Below are 21,967 nucleotides of genomic sequence, written 5' to 3'. Positions count from 1 at the left end.
GACTCAAACAAATAGTGAGGGTGTGCTGGGAATGACTTGCAGAGGCCTCTCTTCAGAATGATTTTAACTCCCACATTTGGGGAGAACTTTTCTAATTTTCCAGAGGAGGAAGGGACATGGAGTCCGATTTTGACCCTGTTCAAAACCTCCATTGTGGAACCGCTAGGCGTAGTTGGATGGCTTATAAAGGCAGGAGCGGCTGTGGCTGAAGCAAAATCCAGAACATGGGAGGAGTTTGGTGAGACCTTGTAAGACTTTCAGTTGGCTTTATGGAGGTTCTGGACAGCTGTGAAGTCACTAAGGATCGGCCAGAGTGGCTTTTGCTCAAGCTGTACTCAGTGGGGGTGGAGAAACTCTGACTTCAAATGAGGATATTATCATTCGGTGGAAGGAGCACTTTGCATTGTTTTCCTGCAAATTACCATAGCTGCTTTTAAGGATTGTGTTCTAATTTGTGAAAGCAGGTTCTAGAGAGAGCGACCAAAGATCGACTAAGGACTCTTTCTGACCTTTCTGACAAGCTCAGCAAGAAACAGAGAGATGTTAATACCACTTTAATGAAGCTGGACAAGGAAGTAAAATTAAGGTGTGTTGACACTTTGTACAGTTTATGACAAAGCTTCACCTTGCGGAACTGTTATAGTTTGACTTTGATATGCGTCATTGTAGAAAGGAGCATTTACAGGAGTCTCACCAGTTCCAGCTGTTTAAGGCTAATCAGCGTCTGCTGTTGGACTGGACACTGAAGCAGACTGCTGAAATGGGGAAGAAGGGGCTGCCCAAGAGTAAAGCTGAAGCAGAGAGCTTTATAGTGGAGCATCAAGATTGGAAGGTAAAATTTCCCACTCTTCCAGTTTAATTAATTAGTATGTTTATGTGAGGTAACAATCGTGATTTTTCTGTTTAATAAATTGTTAATGGATATAGCAGTATTGGTTCTGCAACTTTTCAACTTCTTCTTGTAGGGGAGAAAAAATCCTATGAATCCTGCAAGCTAATAATACTTTTCCTAACAATCACGGCTTGTCTGATTGTAGACAGAGATAGATGCACGCGGTGAGCGGATCGATTCGGTGAATCATTTTGGGCAGAATCTAGTGAAGTCTGGCCATAGTGATACAGCAGAAATAAAAAAAGCCTTAAACAAACTTGAAGATGCTAAAGATGGGCTCATTCAAGCATGGAAAGAAAGAAAGACCATACTGAACCAGGCACTGGACCTGCAGGTATTTTATAAAACATTTGAAATGTAAGAGAATTAAGAAGTCAAAAAAAGATACATTTGCTAATTCTGTTTTCTTTTTTTTTAAATCAACATGTGACTTTGTATAGATATTCCTTGGCCATGTGGAACAAAGTGAGATTTTATTGAGCAATATGGAAGCTTTTCTGGCCAACAAAGATCTTGGGGTACGTGCTCTATTAAATAGCAATCGATATTGAAATCTTGAGTATCAATCAATGCCAACCTGGTATTAGATTGGCTTTACTCAAAAAATATGGAGAACAAGTTAGAAAATATTAATTATTGATCCTTAGTGAGCCAACTACTGAGCTGACATTATGTTTATGTGGTGTAACTATAGAATTCCAGAAATAATGGACCTTCAAGTCACAGCTTTTATTTTATGGACATTTTGGGAATATCAAAACTATTGTACACCAAAGGGAAGTGTAGAGTTTGATATTAGATATGCTTTTGTTTTTTCAGGACTCCCTATCAGAGGTGGAGGCTCTTCAGAGGAAGCATGCTCTTTTTGAGAACTCTATAGAAGCTCAGCTAGAGCAGGTGGAGGAGGTGGAGAGATATGCTCAGCAGCTGACACAGAAAAAACATTATGACTCAGACAACATCAGAAGAAAGGACAAGGCTGTTCAGCTCAGGTGAGCCATAAGCCAATTTTAAGGATACAACACAGGCTAAAGCTAAGTTAATGCTTCAGTATGACTATAAGCTTACTTAAACTGTTTTCTTCCAGAAAGGGAAAATTGGTGGAGATGAGCAAAGCACGACAAAAAGCTTTGGAGGAATCGTTCCAGCTACAAAAATTCTTAGAAGCTAGTTATGAGGTATGTCAACAAAGAAACTAGCTGCTAATGTTTGAGAAGGATACTCAGATAGAATACCTTCACTGAATGATGCTCTCAGGTTTACTGTAGTATTCAGCATTTTGCTCATATAGCATTAACATTTGACATTATACACACTGTATATTGTTGCATAGTTTTAATCATACAGTTCTTATATGTTTAAATCCTTGTTGATGTCTTCAATCTCTCATTAAGGTATGTTCATGGTTGAATGAGAAGAAATCAGTGGCTCAAGATGAAAACTGGAGAGACCCCATCAATTTACAGGCCAAGCTACTGAAACACCAAAGCTTTGAGGCTGAAGTTCTGGCCAACTGCAACTCTGTGGAAGCCCTCACTAAGGTACTATGTCCAGGGAACCAAAAATAAGTGAAAGTGTAATGTAAACTAGAGAACAGTGAGAAAGGCTTCAGTGTCACAAATCTCAAAAGTTAATGGTTTGAACCACAGGAAGGTGAGATGATGTTAGCTGCTGGTCACCCAGCCAAGGGCAAGATTAAACCCAAAATGAAAGATCTCACTGATGGCTGGGAACAACTTTTACTCAACTGCAAGGAGAAGAAGACACGTTTACAAGAAGCATATCAGGTACAGAAAAATTTAGAATGTTTAGAATGTTTTTCAAAAATGTAAAGAAAGGCACAGTACTGTTTTGTGTAGTTCTATGCTGCTGCATTATTCTAGTCCAGTATGGTGCAGTTGGGTCAAGTATGATCATATATGTGTGTGTGTCTATATATATATATATATATATATATATATATATATATATATATATATATATGCACAGTATCTCACAAAAGTGAGTAGTACACCCCTCACATTTCTGCAAATATTTTACTATATCTTTTCATAGGACAACACTATAGAAATGAAACTTGGATATAGCTTAAAGTAGTCTGTGTACAGCTTGTATAGCTTGTATAGATTTACTGTCCTCTGAAAATAACTCTACACATAGCCATTAACATAGCTGGTAAAACAAATGAGTACACCTCACAGTGAACATCTCCCAATTGTGCTCAAAGTGACAATATTTTGTGTGACCACCATTATTATCTAGCACTCCCTTAACCCTCTTGGACATGGAATTCACCAGAGCTGGACAGGTTGCTACCGAAATTCTCTTCCACTCCTCCATGACGACATCACGGAGCTGGTGGATGTTAGACACTGTGTGCCTAACCTCATTCTGCCTGAAGTTTCCCCACAGGTGCTCAATTGGGTTTAGGTCTGGAGACATAGTTGGACAGTCCATCACCTTTACCTTCAGCAAGGCAGTTGTCATCTTGGAAGTGTGTTTGGGGTCGTTATCGAGTTAAAAAACTGCAATGCAGCAGAGTTTCTGAATTCTCTGCTGCAGAGTGTCACAGTATGTGTTGGAATTCATGTTTCCCTCAATGAACCGCAGCTCCCCAGTTCCGGCAGCACTCATGCAGCTCCAAACTATGATGCTTCCACCACCATGCTTGACTGTAGGCAAGAGACAGTTGTCTTGGTACTCCTCACCAGGGCGACACCACACATGCTGGACACCATCTGAGCCAAACAAGTTTATCTTGTCAGACCACAGGACATGGTTCCAGTAGTCTTGGACAGCTTGTCTTCAGCAAACTGTTTTCAGGCTTTCTTGTGCGTCAGCTTCAGAAGAGGCTTCCTTCTGGGATGACGGCCATGCAGACCGAGTCAATGTATTGTGCAGCATATGTTCTGAGCACTGACAGGCTGACCTCCAACTTCTTCAGCCTCTGCAGCTATGCCAGCAGCACTCATGCATCTATTTTTTTAAACCAACCTCTGGATATGAAGTGAGCACATGGACTCAACTTCTTTGGTCGATCCTGGCGAGGCCTGTTTGTAGTGGAAAACTGTCCTGAAAAAACACTGAATGGCCTTGGCCACAATGCTATATCTCAGTTTCAGGGTGTTAGCATTCTTCTTATAGCCTAAGCCATCTTTGTGGAGAGCAACAGTTCTATTTTTCACATCCTCAGAGAGTTCTTTGATATGAGGTGCTATGTTGAATATCCAGTGGACAGTATGAGAGAATTGTACGCAAAACACCAAATTTAACAGCCCTGCTCTCCATTCACACCTGGAACCTTGTAACTCTAACGAGTCACATGACACCAGGGAAGGACAACAACACAATTAGGGACAATTTGGAAATGTTCACTGTGAGGTGTACTCACTTGTGTTGCCAGCTATTTAGAAATAAATAGCTATGTCGTGTTATTTTCAGAGGACAGTAAATCTATACTGCTATACAAGCCGTACACTGACTACTTTAAGTTATATCCACGTCTCATTTCTATAGTGTTGTCCCATGAAAAAATATAGTAAAATATTTGCAGAAATGTGAGGGGTGTACTCACTTTTGTGAGATACTGTATACATGATTAAAACTAGGTATATGGGTATGTCCTATCAGAGGAAAGTGTAGGGGCAAGGGGGAGTGGCTTATGTCACTCATGCACCCATGAACAAACACGCTAGTTTTAACACAAAATATGAATCAAATCAAATCTGGATCTCAGAATAGAAAGTCATGAAAATATCGAAATCATATTGGTACTGGCAGGTAATTGCTAAGAAAAATTTGCCAAGGGATAAATGTTTACATTTAACCTGGATTTGATTAAGTATGCATTGCACTAGCAATGCACATAGCTAAGTGTTGCATAGAGTTCTGTGACATTTTTAAAACCTAAAGAATCAAATTAGTCTGGACCTCAGAATCAAAAATATATTGAACTCAAAATATGTTGCCATGTCAGCCCATGTTGTGCTTCCAGTGTAGATTATGTTTTAGCATGGGTGCAGTGCTTTAGTTAAATAAAACCAAAAACTGCCTTGTATTATCATCCTAATATATTTCTCCTTTCCCTGCAGGCTTTGCAATTCCAGCGCTCTCTGGATGATGTTGCAGAGTGGCTGGATTCCGTGGAAGTTGAAATGAGCAAAGAAGATTGTGGGGAGGACCTGGCCTCAGTCAGCAGACTGCTGAAGGCTCTACAGGAGTTGGAGGAAGTGGTGGATGGACATCTGGAGAAGGTTCAGGGTCTAGTTGACACAGCCAAAGACTTTAGCTCCCAAGGCAACTTCCTGGCTGGGGAGATCCAACAACGGGTTTGGCACACAGTCAATAGGTGTACAGTCTTTTACTGTATTTATATCATTTGATCTTTGAGAGGAAGATTCGATGACAATAAAAATACAATCAAAATGCAAACACAGGAATATGAAATAGATTTTTCTACAGATGTTACCTTTACCGCTTTTTTCCGCAGGTACAATGGTCTGGCCGAGCCACTCCAGACTCGTAGAGAGACATTGGAGTCATGGCAGCTGCTGTACCAGTTCTACAGAGACATAGAGGATGAACTGGCATGGATTCAGGACAAGCTACAGGCCACAGGATCAAAAGACTTGGGCACTTCCCTGCAGAGCACACAAGCCATGCTCAAAAAGCACCAGGTCAGTGAGTTAACTGAGTTGCTGCTGAAACAGTATTTTATTGTGTGGAAATGCCTCAGTATTCACTGCTAATAATGTGATGAAGATTACAGTAAGCAAAATACTACATAAATGTATAAAATCTGTTACTTAAAAAATGTATTTATAAAAACTAGATTTTCAATCAGTTATCAAACCAACTCACAATTTTACACACTACTGTAGATTAAATAAATTATGTCATCTTGTAAATACAAATAAACTTTAGTATTTCTTCTGCCACACACCATATAACATTGTGTACTACTGACAGTAAATCAATGAACACAGTTGTCCTTGGTATCTCGATTATACACAAAAGATGTTTTGATCGAATTTCAAATGTTATGAGTGTGCTTTACTCTTCAGGTGATAATGCAAGAAATTGAAGGCCGTACCCCTCTGGTGCATGCTGTACTGGATGCAGGACAGAACTTGGTGAGAGGCAGGCACTTTGCATCACAGGAGATCAGCGGGAGACTGGCTGAGCTAAGGGAGCTCTTTGACACTTTAAAGAAAGAGTCTGCAGTTAGGGGCCGACTCCTACAAGAAGCACTGAAAATCCAGACCTTTCTTTCAGAGGTTTGAGAACTCCTCCAATTTGTATCATTAATGAATTATGATTTTCCCTGACTTCATAAATGCTTCTAATAAATATTTGTACTATATAAATTAGGGGTGCATGATAATATTGAAATCATATCAGAATTGGAACGTAATTGCGTGAAAAAATGGCATTGTTTAGATTTAACTGGTAGATAATGACATATGTATTGTCCTCCAGGGGCTGGTTGCACCAGCTATACATAAGTACAATTGTAGGCTAGTTGTAAGTGTTTACTAAGTTCAGTTAGGCAAACTAAATGACAAAATGAGTTTTAACATTAACTAGTTTTAACATTAAGCTTAGTAGTAAGTAAATATTAATTTGCTCATGTCTAAGCAAGTGTGATAGAAAATGTCATAGATAGCACAAAAGACCAAAAAACATGACTTTTTTTAACTAAGCTAAACTTCAAAATCTGCTATGTGCTATGATTTTACTTACAGCTCTAATCATAGCCTTGGTTTTAACTCAAAACGTGAAGCTAACAACCACAGGTCCCATTTAGTGAGATGCAGAAGCTACTCAAATGGCTAAACTGATGCTGATGTTATGTTTGATGGGTAGAAAAAACAAGTTTGATGATTTTGACACATTTGGTTAGCATAAATAAACAATAAAAATGTCTAAAGGGGTTCAGTTTTATTCAGTTTAACTTTTACACTGTTGTTTTTCCATGGAATACAAAAAATCAGTGCAAATTGCCACCATGGAAGTAATTTGTTTCTGAACATTTTATAGTCCTGTTAAAGCAAATTATGCATTGTATTTACATAACAATGAGGTATTGAGCTAATTATTTTTTTCATTTTATTCATTAAACTGCATTTGTAGCTCTATTTAAATAAAAATTTGATATTTCTCTGTAATTCTAATCTAGGTAGATACAGTCCAGGTTTTTACATTTTATGACTGTTTACATATTGGTACCAATATCAGATATGTACATTAAAATTATTAGCTATTGTCTTTGGCCTAGAATTCCCATATTGTTACATCCTTTGAAAAAAATGATAAAAAATCACCAATAAAAATGTGTGTGAAAGAACACATGTGGGGATCAATTAGTACAACTGCTTTTAGCTGTATTTTTAGCTGTATTTAAAATGTTATACTGTCTTTCTGTACAGTTACTACAACACAAGTCAGCGATGAGTCTTGTGTTGGCCACTTATAAATTCCAGATAAAATGGACTTTCAATTCCATATTCCTTTCTCTATAGATTTCTGAGCTGGAGCTGTGGATGGATGAACTGATTCCTGTGCTTGAGTCCAGAGACTATGGTAAAAGTGAGGAGGCCACAGGGACACTACTTAGGAAGCTGGACACAGTAGACCTAGAGTTGGAAAACCACCTTGGAAAAGTGGAGTCATTGCAAAAGACCGGAGTTGAACTGGAGAAGTCTGGCCATCCCAACAGGTGAGGTAGTACTGAGTTTGCACTGATGTCAAAAAACTATAGCAAACTATAGCATTGAAAATAATTTAATTCACAACAAAGGCAGATAAAAAAAAATATCCCAAACATAATTTTACACAACTTGTACTGAATTCTAGAACTAAACCCACTGGACACGCTGGCTTGAATGAACTCATGCTAATAATGGACATGCTTCTTTACAGCCACTTAGTCAACAAATGTGTCACAGACTTAGGAAAAAGATTTACGTCTCTGCTGCAGCTGTCTGCTGAGCGCCGTGCATTGCTGGAGGACCAGTACAATCTTTATGTTTTTGAGAGGGAGGCCAGAGACCTGCAGAGCTGGCTTCTCTCTCGCAAGACCCTTGCTGAGTCAGATGAATACGGACAAGATCTGGATGATGTGGAGGTAAATTTTCATGTAATTATGACTCATAAAAACAGAGAGAAAAGGAGAGTTCAAAATAGAATTGTAAAATGTATGTAAATAAGACAAGTGTAGACATTCTTTGTGAAGATACATATGAGTGAACCATCAAAGAAAAAACGCAATGGGGAATTATAGTCAATAATGAATTGTGGAGATATCATAAGAGTGTGTGTTTTTGAATTTTCTTGTTAGGCACTGCAGAAAAAATTTGAGGATTTTGCAGGTGAGGTCAACAGTTTGGGTCAGAACAAACTCACTACAGTCCAAAAGCTGAAAGAAAAGGTGAAATCCTCAGAAGTTCATCAAAGAGAGAAGGCACTACTGAATTTATGGGAGGACCTAAACAAAGCTGTGAAAACACGAGCAGAGGTAATTGTTCAAGAAATTTATGAATGACTATGAATGTTGTGTTTGGATTTATAAACAGAAACAACTACTTCTTGTAATCTATTTTAAATGAAAATCTTGAATCACTGTATGCAAGCTGTGAAACTAGTTGTCTGAAGGTTTTGTTCCTGAACTGCTAATCCACTATTAGCAATGTTAAAATTTCAGTAAGGTTCTGTTGACTTTTGTCGATGATGTTTCCACAGAATCTGAGATCAGCTCGTGAGGTTCACCAGTTTGACCATGACTTGGATGAGCTGAGGAGCTGGATAAGTGAGAAGGAGGTGGTGTTGGACTCAGAGGAGCAGGAGCATGACCTGCTAAGTGTCCAGGCTCTGATTCGACAGCATGAAGGCCTTGAGGTACTGAATAGCCATCAGCACTGATCTGCCATTAGTCCCCTCTGTTCTCTGTTCTTCAGTGTTATCATTGACTAAAAGAGCCACAAGTGTGTGTAGAACTTACAGGACAGTTTTGATTAGTGTTTACAGACAGCTAAATATTACTAGTTACTGGCACTATCTAGCCAGTTGACAGTTTTTTCTTTAAGATCAAATAGCTCAATTAGTCTCTTGCCTTTAACTTACTTTTGTGTCTTAATAGTGTATTATGTGAAAGTAAATCCTGATCAATTTGTAGGCTAATAGCTTTGGGGGGCAAAGTCCATATTACCTCTGAAGAGTTGTTCTTTTTGCCTTAATGCCTTGACCTTTTCGACAGCTGGGACCAACCTCAGTCTTTGTTGGGTTCAGTTAGTTTTTATTCAGTTTTTGTTTGATGGCTCAAAAAGGGCAATGATGATTTTTTAAAGTAATTAAGTAAAGATACCATCAGCATCACTGATCTGGACTTATAAATGGCATGATAACAGAGAGAGCAACCTACTATTCCCTATTCTTCTAACAATGTGAACTTCAATTATCCTCAAACAAGCAAACTCCACTTAGAAATCAGTGCCTTTTCCTGTGACTAACACTCATTTTCTAGGGAAGCCCATTCCTGCCAAGTAGAGGACAAAAGAGTTGCCTGGCTTTGTTTTTTTTGTTCTCTGTTTTTTGTAAATTTCAAACACCTGTCAAACATGTTACTAATGAGTTGTCTTTACAAATGTTTAATTTAATGTAATAATGGGATGATTTATCAAAATAGCTTATCTTTTTCTAAATTAACACTCTGTATCTTGAAATATTAATGTACTATGTCAGATTTTTAAAAAATTCTATCTTGAAATGTCTTTTTCATAGTATTGCATAATGCTAAATCAAAAATTTTGGAAAATAAGTAATTATTTGGAGATAGTCGAAATTTTGAGGTACTTTTTCTCTTCTACTCAGGATAGACTCCTAACAGTGTGACTTTTCATGTAAATACAAAATAAATATGATTTGAAATTATTAATTTGAACAAAGTTTACATACCAAAAACTTTTTAGCGTTTTGCTGATGTTCTGTAAAGCCTGTCCAACCTAGCAAATTGCTATGAAAGAATGCTTTTGTGGTTGAACCATGCATAGGTCAGTTTCCTGCAATTTCTTTTCTCCAGAGAGATTTGGCTGTAATAGAGAAGGACGTGCAGCGCCGACAGGAAGAGGGTAGGGCTCTGGTCGGACGGTCTCCCCAGGTGAGGGTGAGTGTGTCTGATACCCTGCAAGATGTGGAGGAAAGCTGGGCAAGTCTCCTAGAGAAGGCCAGCCATCGTAAACACAGGCTGCGGCAGGCTGAGGCTGTCCAGAGATATCTTACAGACTGGAGAGAGCTCATGCAAGTCACTGTCATTTTTTTACACTCATAATTTTGGAATGTTATATGCCATCAGATCTGTCAAATATTCTTGATGTCTCCACAGGGCATGGCTCAAAGAGTCGTTGTCTCTGGTGACAGGGGAGGGACTTAGAGGTGAGGTCAAAGACCTGAGACAGCTAATCAAAAGGCACGAGGAGTGTCATACCCAGATTGACCGGCAGCTTGTTAAGTCAGAGACGGTGAAAAATGAAGGGAGACATCTAATACACGAAGGAAACTTCATGAGTCAAGAGGTATAAAAACAACTTCAAACAATATAACATTACACAGACCTTTTTAATTGGTATGAAATTTTAGGTTGAAAAAAACACAAATTAATCCTTCTTGAACAAGGATACACAGGGTCTGTGGAAAAGCTCATAACCTCTGAAACAAACAATTTAAAGAAAACGTTTTTTCTGCAAATGTAAATGCACATTTAATTTATTTGAGCAATTTAAAAATAGAAATAAATGTGGCAAATTGGGATACACTTCCAGTTGAAAGGCCCTTAGAAATCAGTTAGCGTGTTAGACCTTAATTGACTCATTAGGACTGGTTAGACAGATCAAGAGTTGTTATGTTCTTGTGAGCAAATAACAATTCCAGTGCATAATAATTTCTCTGACTCTTCAAACGTTGTGCTAACACTCAACAACAATGGGCTCCTCCAACCCCAAAAAGTCCCTTATCCTGAACTGTAAGCTGGTAAAAATGCATCAAACACAGGTTTTCAGTGCACAAAAATGTGCTTGCAGTTAAAAAAAAGTGTACTTACATCACATCCATTAAAAGGCACACTAATTCAGTAATACCTTATTGCTTTTCATATTGTCATTGTGATATCCGACATATTGACACATCACATTTTATGTCAATATTACACAATCCTATTTTGCATTAGATGAAATCTGTAATCTTACAACCTCCAAAGTATACAAAAGAACATAAATAAGCCAGAGGCATTTTGATTAAGTACAAAAAGAACGCTTTGACAGCAATTGCAAAAGGAATATTTGGAGAAAAAAAGAGCAGAATTCAATGAAAAGAACGCCTTTCATGGAGATGGATTTATAATGCTTTGGTGTTGTGTGGGAGCCGGTGGCACAGGAAATGTTTTGTGTGGAAGAATGGATTCCCCTAAATATCAGGACATACTAAAGGCACATGGGGCACAGTCAGTCAAGAAACCGGTGCTGAAATAAGGCTGGCTTCTCCAACAATGATCTAAAACAGTACCTTAAAATGCATGATACATGCATTCATGATACAATACATGCATACATCAACAAATGCAGGCTGAAGACTTTGGAAAGGCCTTCATCCTCCCCTAATTTGAAATAATTTAAAATCTATGTATTAGATATTAAACATGCTGGGCATGCAGTATCCCAGAAATACTGCAAAACTAGAAGGTTTGTGCATGGAAGTGTGGGTGGAAAGTCCTGTAACAAGAACAGGAAGATTTCTAGCGGACTAGTTGTGATATCTGTGAAAGGGGCTGTTACTACATACTAACTTATTAGGGTGTGAAAACTTTTGCCACTGTCACTATTTATTTTTTTTGTTTTTTGAAGGCAATCAAATTTAAAGTATTTGAACGTTAACATTTGCATTTTTTTAAATAATTTGCTGTGTTTACATCTTTTCATCTGTATTATGTGTGTGTGTATGTGTTTTACAGTTGGAAGATCGTCTAGCAGAGCTTCAGGAGCTAGAGGTGCAGGTTCTGCAGGGCTGGGCCGAGAGGAGAGATATGTATCAGGAGGAGTTGGAGCTGCAGCAGCTTCAGAGAGAGCTAGAGCAAGCTGAACACTGGTTGAATACCTATGAGACTGCACTCAGTGCAGAGGACTATGGGGTGAGGACAGACACATAGACATTTCTCAGCAGAAATTTTGTACAATGTGGTGACATCATGATTTTATCCAAAACTGTTATAAGTGTGTGTGTGTGTGTGTGTGGGTTTGTAAGAGCTGGTGCTTTGGTTAACAGTTTAAGAGATTACCACTCTAAAACTGTTCTTTGTCTTCAAGGACTCTGTTTCAGATGTTCTGGAGCTGATGAAGAAACAGGAGGATCTGGAAGCCATGATTCAAGCTCAGAGTGAACGATTTAACACCTTACATAAGAAAAAAACACAGGTAAATGGGTCTATGCCCTTCAAAACTGTTTTTTGTAATATTTACTGTATTTCATTTGAGGGAAATGATGTGCAACCAGTTTTGAAATCACATACGCATAATTTGTTATTGTCAGCAGCTTAGATGTGTAGCCCACTTGATTGGAAATTCATTGTTTATATTGTGTGTGTATATATAGTGAATTTATATATACTTACACTGACCATACACCTCCTTGTACCTACACTCATTGTCCATTTTAGCAGCTACACTTCCTGTATAGGAACTTTAGAGTTTTACAGTTACAGACTGTAGTGCATATGTTTCTCTGCATACTTTGTTAGCCTCCTTTTACCCTGTTCTTCATTGGACAGGACCACCACAGAGTAGATTTTATGAACATAGATGTAAAAAAGTGTCTGGTGTATATTTATAATGTTTTATCAAAACTTCAAAGCTGTGGAAAAGTTTATAATATGTTTCTTTCTGTAGAACCTTATTATGACTTTGTTGATACTGGCATGTATTATGAGCATTCAGTGCAAGAACACTGTATTTGAAAAGAGATGTTCTTTACCAGCATGAAGATATGACAAATGCATTAATTTTAGTTTAACTGAATTTCTGTATAATTGTAAGTTGGAAAGTACACTTTAGAGCCCATGTGTCAAACACAAGATCAGGCCCGTCACACACGCAAAAGTATTTTAGTTTTCTTTTAATATCAGCTCGTTTCACAATACACTGCACTACAGTCCCCAGCATGCACTACAGTGTAATGTGCTCTGACTCTCTTACCAAACAATAGTCTTTGAGACCAGTCATATGACCAAAATGCATTTCAGCTGTAGTTCAACCAATATAAACACAATGTTAGCTCAGCAGCTGAGAAAATGAGCAAGTCTTAATGAACTTCATGAAGCAAAGAAAAGGATGCCAGGTATCTAGTTCAAGCAAAGAGGTAGGTTTTAATGACTCAGCATCTGGGGGGACATTTCAATTTTGAATATTTCAAGCGTAAATGTAATATTTCAAGGTCTGTTACAAGTGTCTGTATTTTACTGTTGAAATGCAACAACGCAAAAAAGATGAGATAAAACCTTTTTTGTTCCTCTGGCCCACAGATTTGATAAAATTTTTAATATGGCCCTTTTACTGGTTTGACCTGCCTTCGAGACTATTCTGCAACACATGCTAACAGTTTTTAATCTGGTTACTATTTACTGATTACAGAAACGTTACTATGTTGCTGCAATACTGACTGAGTACAATCATGTTCTAGAACATCTTTCGTGGAATTCCAAATGCATACTGAAAAACCATTTGTGAGAATCAAAACGCATGTGTCAAAGGTTTAGGCTTACATTTAGTTGTAATATTCTTGGAGTTGAATACAATAGTGTTTAAATGTCACTTAACATCATAATGAACTATGGTCTCTCAGAGAGAGCAGAGGATGCAAGATACTTACGGAGGTGACACTAGCTCCAGGAAAAAGCCTGTCCGTGTGACTTCTCTTAAGAGAAAGCCATCAGATCATCCTGTTTCAGCCTCTCGACCTTCAGTAGCCAACTCCATCCTGAGAAGGAACAGCAGTGGCAGAAGCGATGGTTCATCTTCGACCTCCCACTTTTCCACAAAGTCTTCAATCTTGAAGAGAAACAGCAGTGGCAAGGGTGATGATTCCTCTGTGGTTCCTCGAGTGGCGTCTGTGTTCAGGAGGAGCACCAGTACTAACGATACCATGACCAAGATTCCCACTGCATCCTCTCACTTTTCTGAAAGACAAAACTCGGTAGAAAATCCCTTGCCATCAGTTACTGCCAGTTCTGTTTACAAATCCCACAAAAGCCCCAACTCAAAACAATCCAACCAGACTTCCATGCTTGAAGATGAAGTCGATGCCCCTGGACAAACAGATATAGCCTACAAACCTTCCTCGCCTGACACTTTTAAGCCAAGGATCATCCCCAGGAAGGTCAAATCACCAAGTCCAAAGGAGGAGATTGAGGAAGAACTGCCAACATCCATATCTCCTGAACCATCTTCTGTAGTCACCCCTGAGACAGCTGAAGCTACCATTACTACTTCTCCAGTGAGTGACCCTCCTCTACCACCATCTCCTCCCCCATCTCCATCCACTCAGAGTAAATTAACGGAGGAAACTGAGGAATTGATTGAAGAATCTTCTACTGATCCTCCAGTATCAACTGCTGTAGCTACCAAGGTGAATCTTTCACAACTTTGTGCACCCAGCCATTAAAAGAATTTTACATAAGCAGAATGTTTATGTTCTGTTATCAAGAATTTTTAAAAGTTTACATAAATTATTTTTACTATTTTTACTCTCATTTTCTTTAGGTGAGAGCAGATTTTGTCAGAATGGAGGGAGCACTGGAGATTAAACTGAAACAAGGAGGAATTACAGTAAGCTTTACAACTGATGCCACATGCAGATGGTTGAAAAGTCCTTTTGGGTACATTAGGACTAATTTTGTTATAGATACTTTTAAAATAATTACAGCTAACATGATTTCATGGTGGAACTTTTATGTGTTGGTATGGATTAGGGTGTGGATCACTGGGAGGCTGTTTATGCACAACTGGAAGAAGAAACACTGAATCTGTTTAAAGACCAGGATGCTGCCTCTGAGGTATTTCATAACTTTTGGACATGCATGGAGTAACATTCACAGTTACATATCAGATTACAAAGCATATTTCTGTCTATATTCAAAGCTTCAAATCCCACTCAAAAGATATCAAATAAAAGTGCTAGAAACAAAATGTTAAACTTGTGTTACATCATGCATGTCGAATCCTGTATAGAGTTGCACTCGGTGGCCCCCTATTGCTATGGTTGGAGCAATTTGTAAAGATAACCCATACTACAGGAGAAAAAACTACACTTTCAAACTTGTGTGAGTATGTTCAATGACCGTTCTTGTGTCACTATTAGGGAAACAATCATTGCTTTCCAATTACTAGTATTTTCAGGATTCAGTGCAACATCAGTTTGTTCTGGAAGATATTTGTTTATTGGTAAAAATATGTGTGATTCCCTTCTAAGGAATGTTTATGTTTATTACATTATTACTTTAATGAATTACATACATGGCCCAAAGTTTATGGACAGATGCTGTCATGTAAGCAAGTTTTACATTGCTAAAATTAATCCAGAGCACCAGATTCAGATGTTCTAACGCCAGTAACTGGGATTGGTGAAACTGCTTTAATAAGTAGAAGGAAATATTTAACTCTTTTGTTTTCCCTGCTTAAGACTTAATGATGGCAGTCACTACCTGTTTGCTGCCTCCACTCAAGAGGAACAGCAGCAGTGGGTGGAGGAGCTACAGAGCTGCACTGGTCAAAGAAGCTCATCAGTGAATACTGGGTAAACAAACAAATGTAGACTTGCCATTTTGAGTCACATTTCTATATAATATGAATGTGTACATTTTACAGCACTGAATTAAGTTAATCACTTGCTCATGTTGGGCGATGCCATCAATACATCCAACATATTGGCATATGGGCTGATATTAAAGTTTCATGGATTTATCAAGGTAAAAGTCTTCTATACCAGTGAGCCCTTAGTAGAGATGGCACCTATCTGATACTGGGTATCAGTATTGAGCTGATTTTTGTAAATGCTCGGCTACATTGAAAATGAGGGTTGCCCTCAATGTACTTCCGAGTCAAAATAAAGGTTGACTGATTGATTGGATATTAGTAGAAACCACTGGTTCAGATAATGGAGGAAAAAAAATCATGGAACGAATCTAGCCTCAAATACCATATAGTCACATTGGGGAACATTTTAGTACCACACTGAATTATTTTAAGGAATAGATGATTTAATTTTATTTGGTCAAACCTTATGCAGATTTCAAGCTTTACTGACTGAAAATCATGGAACAAATCTTGCCTCAAATACCATATAGTAACATTGTGTGATGTGATGTTAGTTGTGTGTTGCTTCCTGTGGGGTAGTAGAGTGTTGGAGTAGTTTGAACATGATATACAACTTTTAGATACTTTACTTTTAAAGCCTAGCAGATTTTCAAGAAGAAATATGAGATTGGTATTCTAAAGTCAATATCAGTATTGGTATTAGAAAAAAATGATATTGTGCCATCTCTGGTGCTTGAGAAAGATTACATTTGCCTACTTCAAACTGCATGAGAGCATGTTTTCCCATATTTTCATATTGTATTTGATACTTTAAGTTCTGTGTCATTTCTGCAGAGATGTTTGGGAAATCATGTATTAAACAAAAAAGATGTCAAAACAATTCTCATTTTTACTCATTGAGCTCATTTGTTTGGAACTGCTAAATAAGACTTTAAATTTGCTTTTATTTTAGAGCTCATGTTATTGACATACTTTAAGAAGAATTTATAAGTTTTTGAATAAGTGTCTTGTTTTATATTATTTGTTTCTAAAACTTATTTACAAAACCTGACATTTATTTCAGTCAGTAACGCTTGAAATCTGCATACCGTTTGACCAAATAAAACTCGATCATCTATTCCTTAAAATAATTCAGTATGGGACTAAAATGTTCACACTGGTCAGGCCTTTATCAAACCTGCTGAAACTATGAGATAGACAATTTGAATGGTACATTTTGAAAAGATGCCTCTGCAATGGTTCTTTGGTAAAGACTGGTTCTGCAAGAACTATGAACACTCAAATGGTTATTTTCATGGTGAAATGGATATTCAGATTGATGGAGAATGTGCTGTATATGGTTCTATATAGAACCTTTTTGAAAGTGGTTCTGTATAGCACCAAGAGGGTTCTGCTGTTGTCAGGATGTCAAACTTGTACACTATTAGAAATTAGAAAAAGAAAAAGGTTATGCGCAGGTACATTTTCCATTCATCAAGGTACAGTGTAAATTTACCTTCAAGTGTATAACAATGTTTTTAATGTCGAACCGTGTACCTTCATTTAGTTTTTCCAGGTGAAAAGTACATATTCGTACCTTTCCAAACCCTAATGTTTTAAAACGGAACAATAAAATAAAAAGCCTAGAGATGTGATGGGGTGTGTAGAGTCTTAGAAATTTCCATGGATTATGGCATGATTATGTTCCCTGACCAAAGGTACTGAGCTGTATCCTTGAGGGCACCATTAAAGTGACAAGAGGGGTACTGCTCCAGTGACCATTCCAAACCTTTATTTCTGATAGTGGAACAAAAGAGGAACTCTTCTTGGTGCTATATAGAACCGTTTTTGAAAAGGTTCTATACAGGACTATATACAACACCATGCAAAGAAACATTTAGGTTTGCAAATGGATCATTGAATGTTCATTGTTTCTACTAAAGAATCCTTAAAGAATCATCTTTTTTAAAGTGCATTTTAAATATTTAACTTGGACAATATATTATGAATGTATTTTCTTTACTCTTTAATTCAACATAAGCGCTGAAGCAAAGGAAGAGGCAGAAGAGCAGCGGGACTCAAAGTCGGTTGACACATCTTACACTCAAGCCTCCACCAGAGAGCCAGTCCTGAAACAGGGTGAGGAACTGATGACAGTCTGTAATAATGTTTGTGTGTGAATGTGTGCATGTATGCTTTACTAATCAGCGGTTCTGAACCAACTACAGATTCTACAGAGAGTTTGGAAATAGAGAGGGGGCCACCTCCCAAACCGCCACACACATACTACAATATGCACCGCTACCCAGATGGAGGAGAGGGCAGAGACTCAGGTGACATCAATAGATCTTCTGGATCTTCTGTTGTCAGTTCCCACACCTTTGTTCAGAGAAATAAAGGTTTGCATCAGTCAAAGAAATCCTTTGAGGGAACCCCTGAACTTATATAATTTGTCTTAAATTTTTTCTGGCATTTGGAACCATAACTCGTTCCATGCAGTATGCATCATTGACTCTAAGATGGAGTAAACACTAGGTTGTTGTTTTTATACCGATGTCAGTTTATCAGGGTCTGCAACAAGATTTTATTAAAATTTTAAAAGCAGCTACATTCCAATTAATCTAATAATTTTTTTCAGCTTTCCATATTGTTGTTTCCAGAATAAAACCTTTGGTCCTTTTTTTGTCAGCTACTGTGTCAAAATATCATGACAAACAGAAATTGTTCCAAAAGAACCCGGTCCTGATAAAGATGAATAATCTCTGAGTGAGCAAGCCACCAAATATTAGCCACCAAATCTCTTAGTGAGCAAAGCCACCAAGTATCACAGACTTGATGTTTGAAATGACTGAAAGGCAAGAAATTACAAGAAAAGTAAATTCACCTAACATTCTATTTGTTTCATTTTCGACAAGGACATTCTGAATAAAATGTTGCTAAGTTGCTGGGCCAGCTTTTTTCTGAGCCATGTTTTTGGTATCATTTCACTGGTGTATGAACATTATAACTGGTGAATAGCATGAATTTTAGGATTGGGTGCCTTCATCTGAGCTGTTTTGTTGATTTTCAGGGTCTTTGAGAGGTCTGCAGAGGAGCAAGCCTCCCTCCCTCCCCTCAACCCTTCCCCCGTTGAACCAACAGGAGAGTGGAAACAAAGAAAAGACCAAAAACAAGAATGTCTTCAAGAAATTGTTCAAAATATAATCCATGCAGTGCTGCACAAATCTCTACCTGGGATGAACACTCTGTGATTGCTAAGCTTCAAACGTTACTTAGAAATCCTTACAGTCTGAAACAGGATCAGCATATACAGTATGAAATCATTAGTTTGAATCATGAGCATTTAGTCTGTTTCATGGCATATGAATTTTAAGCATTCTTGCACATTTTGCATACTGGCTCAAAATACATATATTTAAATTTTTATGTAGTGCACTGATGAAGCCTGTGATATAATCATTCACTGTATTTCCTCATTAAATATTAATTAAATAATAGACTGGCTATCATTATTATTATTATTATCATTATTATTGTCTGCAGTAGTATTAATGTTAGCATTATCATTATTATTATTATCATTAGTAGTGGTAGTAATTAAACTTGGGCAGCTGTTGTAACTAACTGCTATCATTCTTATTATTATCATCAGCGTGATTATTATTATTATGAATATAGCATCAAAATTGGGCAGCTGTTGTAACTGTAACTGCTTTTTTTTTACTTTTCCCCACTTGCTTTCTGGTGGTCAAATGTATTTGTATGCATGTACACGATTTTATGTATTTATGTACATGTATGTATACAATTTTGTCCGCGTGGACGTTTTTAGTCAGATTTATGTAAAACACGCACTTTTTACTGCTAATAAATCAGAGCGTGGAGTGGATTTGGGACCACGTGCAGGAGCACGTATCCTCACCCATGTTTACCCATCAAACGTTCAAAAAAGGCCCACTAATAATTAACGCAATAGCCATCCGTCGTCGTTTGCCAACAATTGCACATAAAAGACGCTCATGTCTGAAAAGATAATATTCCAAACACTGTCCTCGAGTCCTTACACACTCTTATATACTGTCAACACTAATTAATGTATTATTATTATTATTATTATTATTATTATTATTATTATTATTTTAACATGATCAGGTCTGAAATTACAGCATTATAATTTGAGTTAGCTGCAAAAATCTGCTTTCATCTTGTTAAGCCTGCAGCCTCTTCAGCGTTTATAGAGAAGTACACGCAAGATTGTCTCCTCGGATAGACGTTTGTGTCGTTTTGAGTGACACCCTTCATAAGTTCCATCTGCAGTCAATTTCTACATAAAAGCCACAGAATCATCATCTCACCCCTTACACGGTCCCTCCGTTGTTGCGGCCTAAAGCCCAGGATTTGCAGTCTTATCGTCCCATGAATACAAAAATATCTCATTTAATCTGGTGAATGTTGTTAAAGAGCATTTCCACCAGTGTTTCAAAACACCTGCATATTTCAAGCGCCGGGATGTAAACAGTCACTCACAGTGAAATGGTTCACTGTACACTCGGACTTTCTTTACAGTGCTGCTGACATGAACCATAAGTCGCCATGTGCTCAAAGCAATTACATCCATTTTATTTACTATCCGAAACCACAAGTGAACCTACACGTGTGTTCTGACGATGTATACGTTTTCTTTGGGTTCTAGTTTGTCTTTCAGTGCCATGCATGAACCTCTCCGCCATTAATAGATTTACAAAATCTGTATTTTAGGCCAAAACTTAATCTCAAACTACCGCAAAACTGTCTCATGAAGGAGAGTATTCGTAAAACTGCAGCGTCTTTCTGTGAGAGGCATGAAACTCTTCGGGCATCTGGTTCCTATCACTATTGAAACGATGTTGACTTGGTACGTTTCTTTAGAATGGAGCATTTTACACCCCCCTTTAGTTACATTTACATCTTAATGACTGAGTTCTGCAGAAAAAAAAGTCCCCTTTAACGCGGTTAGCTACTCTTTCGGTTTCCCTTTTATACCTTTCTGAATATGAAGCGCATGAGGTCCTCAGATGGAGACTGTGCTCTAAAGGAGATGCAGTAAAAACGCTGAGGGCTTTTGTAGACCTTTCTGCTGAATGAAGGATGATGAAGAGGACCAGCAGTATTCAGTGTTATAGTAACAATGCACCACACGGTGGCGCCAAAGACTGAAGAAGGCGACGCTCTGTTCAGCATCTAAAGGCTTTTAGATCTTTTAGTCCGTTAGGAAGTTCATCACTGCTCATTGCTGTGTCTGTTTCAGATCAAAATAACACTCTTTATTACTGAAATATCACAGCTCGTTAACGGCCAGATTACATCTAATAAGAGGGTTATTAAACCTGTGTCTGTTTGGGCGAATTCGCCGCCTGACTTGGCTGGTTTCATGCAGATCTGAGGCGGAAGATCTCTTTAATCTGAGGATCGGCTCCAGAGTTCAGGCAGACCTGAGATGCCGTCGTTGGATGTGTCCAGAATCTGAACCATTCGTACACAGCTGATATTTCGTCACACCAGAGTGTCTGTTTAAGAGGTTCATTCATTACGGTTATTCTCAGTCCCGTGAATTAGTGTCACATCTACATCGCTACAGCCTACACATCAGAAAAGACCTTCCTTCGGTACTAATACTACTAATAATGATGATAATTCAGTTACTCGTAATGATTTTAATGAATCACCACCACCATTATTAATATTATTATTATTATTATTATTATTATTATTATTATTATTATTATTGTCGTGATGTCTGTTGATTTCGCCGGATGGATGTTTGCCTCTCCTGAACATTGTGTTCGTTTGTGAATGTTTGTTCCTAATAAAGGTTCATTTAACGTCCACTAACGTCTTTCATTCGTTCACATTTGTTTAGGAAATTCGTTTTTCAGAGAAATAATATTTAGATTGTTTTTCGTTATAGGCTGAAAATACTGATGGTGACTCCACACTCATCGCGGTGTCTGAATAAACATTGAAGTCTCAGGTCTTCGCGGTATGTGGACTGTTCTATAGTAACGATGTAGTCTTGTTTTCTTTCTCTGTATCTTTAATACTGAGAATTAAATGCAGGTAAAACAACATGAGTTAATATTGGATTTCGGATTCAAATGACTTTGAACGAATTACCGCGCGCTTAATCTGTTAGAAAGGCATGTTGGCAAACTCGAGGCACGCTACACCACTGAATACTAACATTTTTGTACAACCATTTTAATTT

General features: G+C 37.8%; 1 protein-coding gene across 7 annotated transcripts in view; it reads left to right on the top strand.

Annotated features, from left to right (window-relative positions):
• The window catches only part of sptbn5 (spectrin, beta, non-erythrocytic 5), a 68,790-nt gene extending 49,570 nt beyond the window's left edge, over nt 1-19,220 (top strand). For 2 of the 7 annotated variants that reach the window (XM_017703313.2, XM_017703316.2), the window contains 27 exons: nt 465-586; nt 670-832; nt 1,038-1,226; nt 1,333-1,410; nt 1,712-1,884; nt 1,980-2,070; nt 2,287-2,433; nt 2,542-2,679; nt 4,984-5,240; nt 5,382-5,568; nt 5,956-6,168; nt 7,414-7,610; nt 7,814-8,018; nt 8,232-8,408; nt 8,633-8,788; nt 9,969-10,186; nt 10,272-10,461; nt 11,892-12,068; nt 12,244-12,351; nt 13,775-14,557; nt 14,692-14,757; nt 14,901-14,984; nt 15,160-15,251; nt 15,611-15,724; nt 17,765-17,862; nt 17,952-18,122; nt 18,794-19,220. In XM_017703313.2, coding sequence (XP_017558802.1) covers nt 465-586; nt 670-832; nt 1,038-1,226; nt 1,333-1,410; nt 1,712-1,884; nt 1,980-2,070; nt 2,287-2,433; nt 2,542-2,679; nt 4,984-5,240; nt 5,382-5,568; nt 5,956-6,168; nt 7,414-7,610; nt 7,814-8,018; nt 8,232-8,408; nt 8,633-8,788; nt 9,969-10,186; nt 10,272-10,461; nt 11,892-12,068; nt 12,244-12,351; nt 13,775-14,557; nt 14,692-14,757; nt 14,901-14,984; nt 15,160-15,251; nt 15,611-15,724; nt 17,765-17,862; nt 17,952-18,122; nt 18,794-18,927 — 4,728 coding nt within the window. In that variant the 3' untranslated portion in view covers nt 18,928-19,220. Of the gene's footprint in view, nt 1-464; nt 587-669; nt 833-1,037; nt 1,227-1,332; nt 1,411-1,711; nt 1,885-1,979; nt 2,071-2,286; nt 2,434-2,541; nt 2,680-4,983; nt 5,241-5,381; nt 5,569-5,955; nt 6,169-7,413; nt 7,611-7,813; nt 8,019-8,231; nt 8,409-8,632; nt 8,789-9,968; nt 10,187-10,271; nt 10,462-11,891; nt 12,069-12,243; nt 12,352-13,774; nt 14,558-14,691; nt 14,758-14,889; nt 14,985-15,159; nt 15,252-15,610; nt 15,725-17,764; nt 17,863-17,951; nt 18,123-18,793 lie in introns of those variants that run through there. The other 5 variants (XM_017703314.2, XR_005130813.1, XR_005130814.1 and 2 more) reach the window with 5 other exon arrangements.
• The last annotated feature ends 2,747 nt before the right edge of the window (nt 19,221-21,967 follow it).

The sequence above is a fragment of the Pygocentrus nattereri genome, chromosome 10 (genome assembly GCF_015220715.1).
Source record: "Pygocentrus nattereri isolate fPygNat1 chromosome 10, fPygNat1.pri, whole genome shotgun sequence".
Taxonomy (NCBI): Eukaryota; Metazoa; Chordata; class Actinopteri; order Characiformes; family Serrasalmidae; genus Pygocentrus; species Pygocentrus nattereri.
The sequence above is the reverse complement of the archived record's forward strand: the minus strand, read 5'-3'. Positions and strand labels throughout refer to the sequence as shown.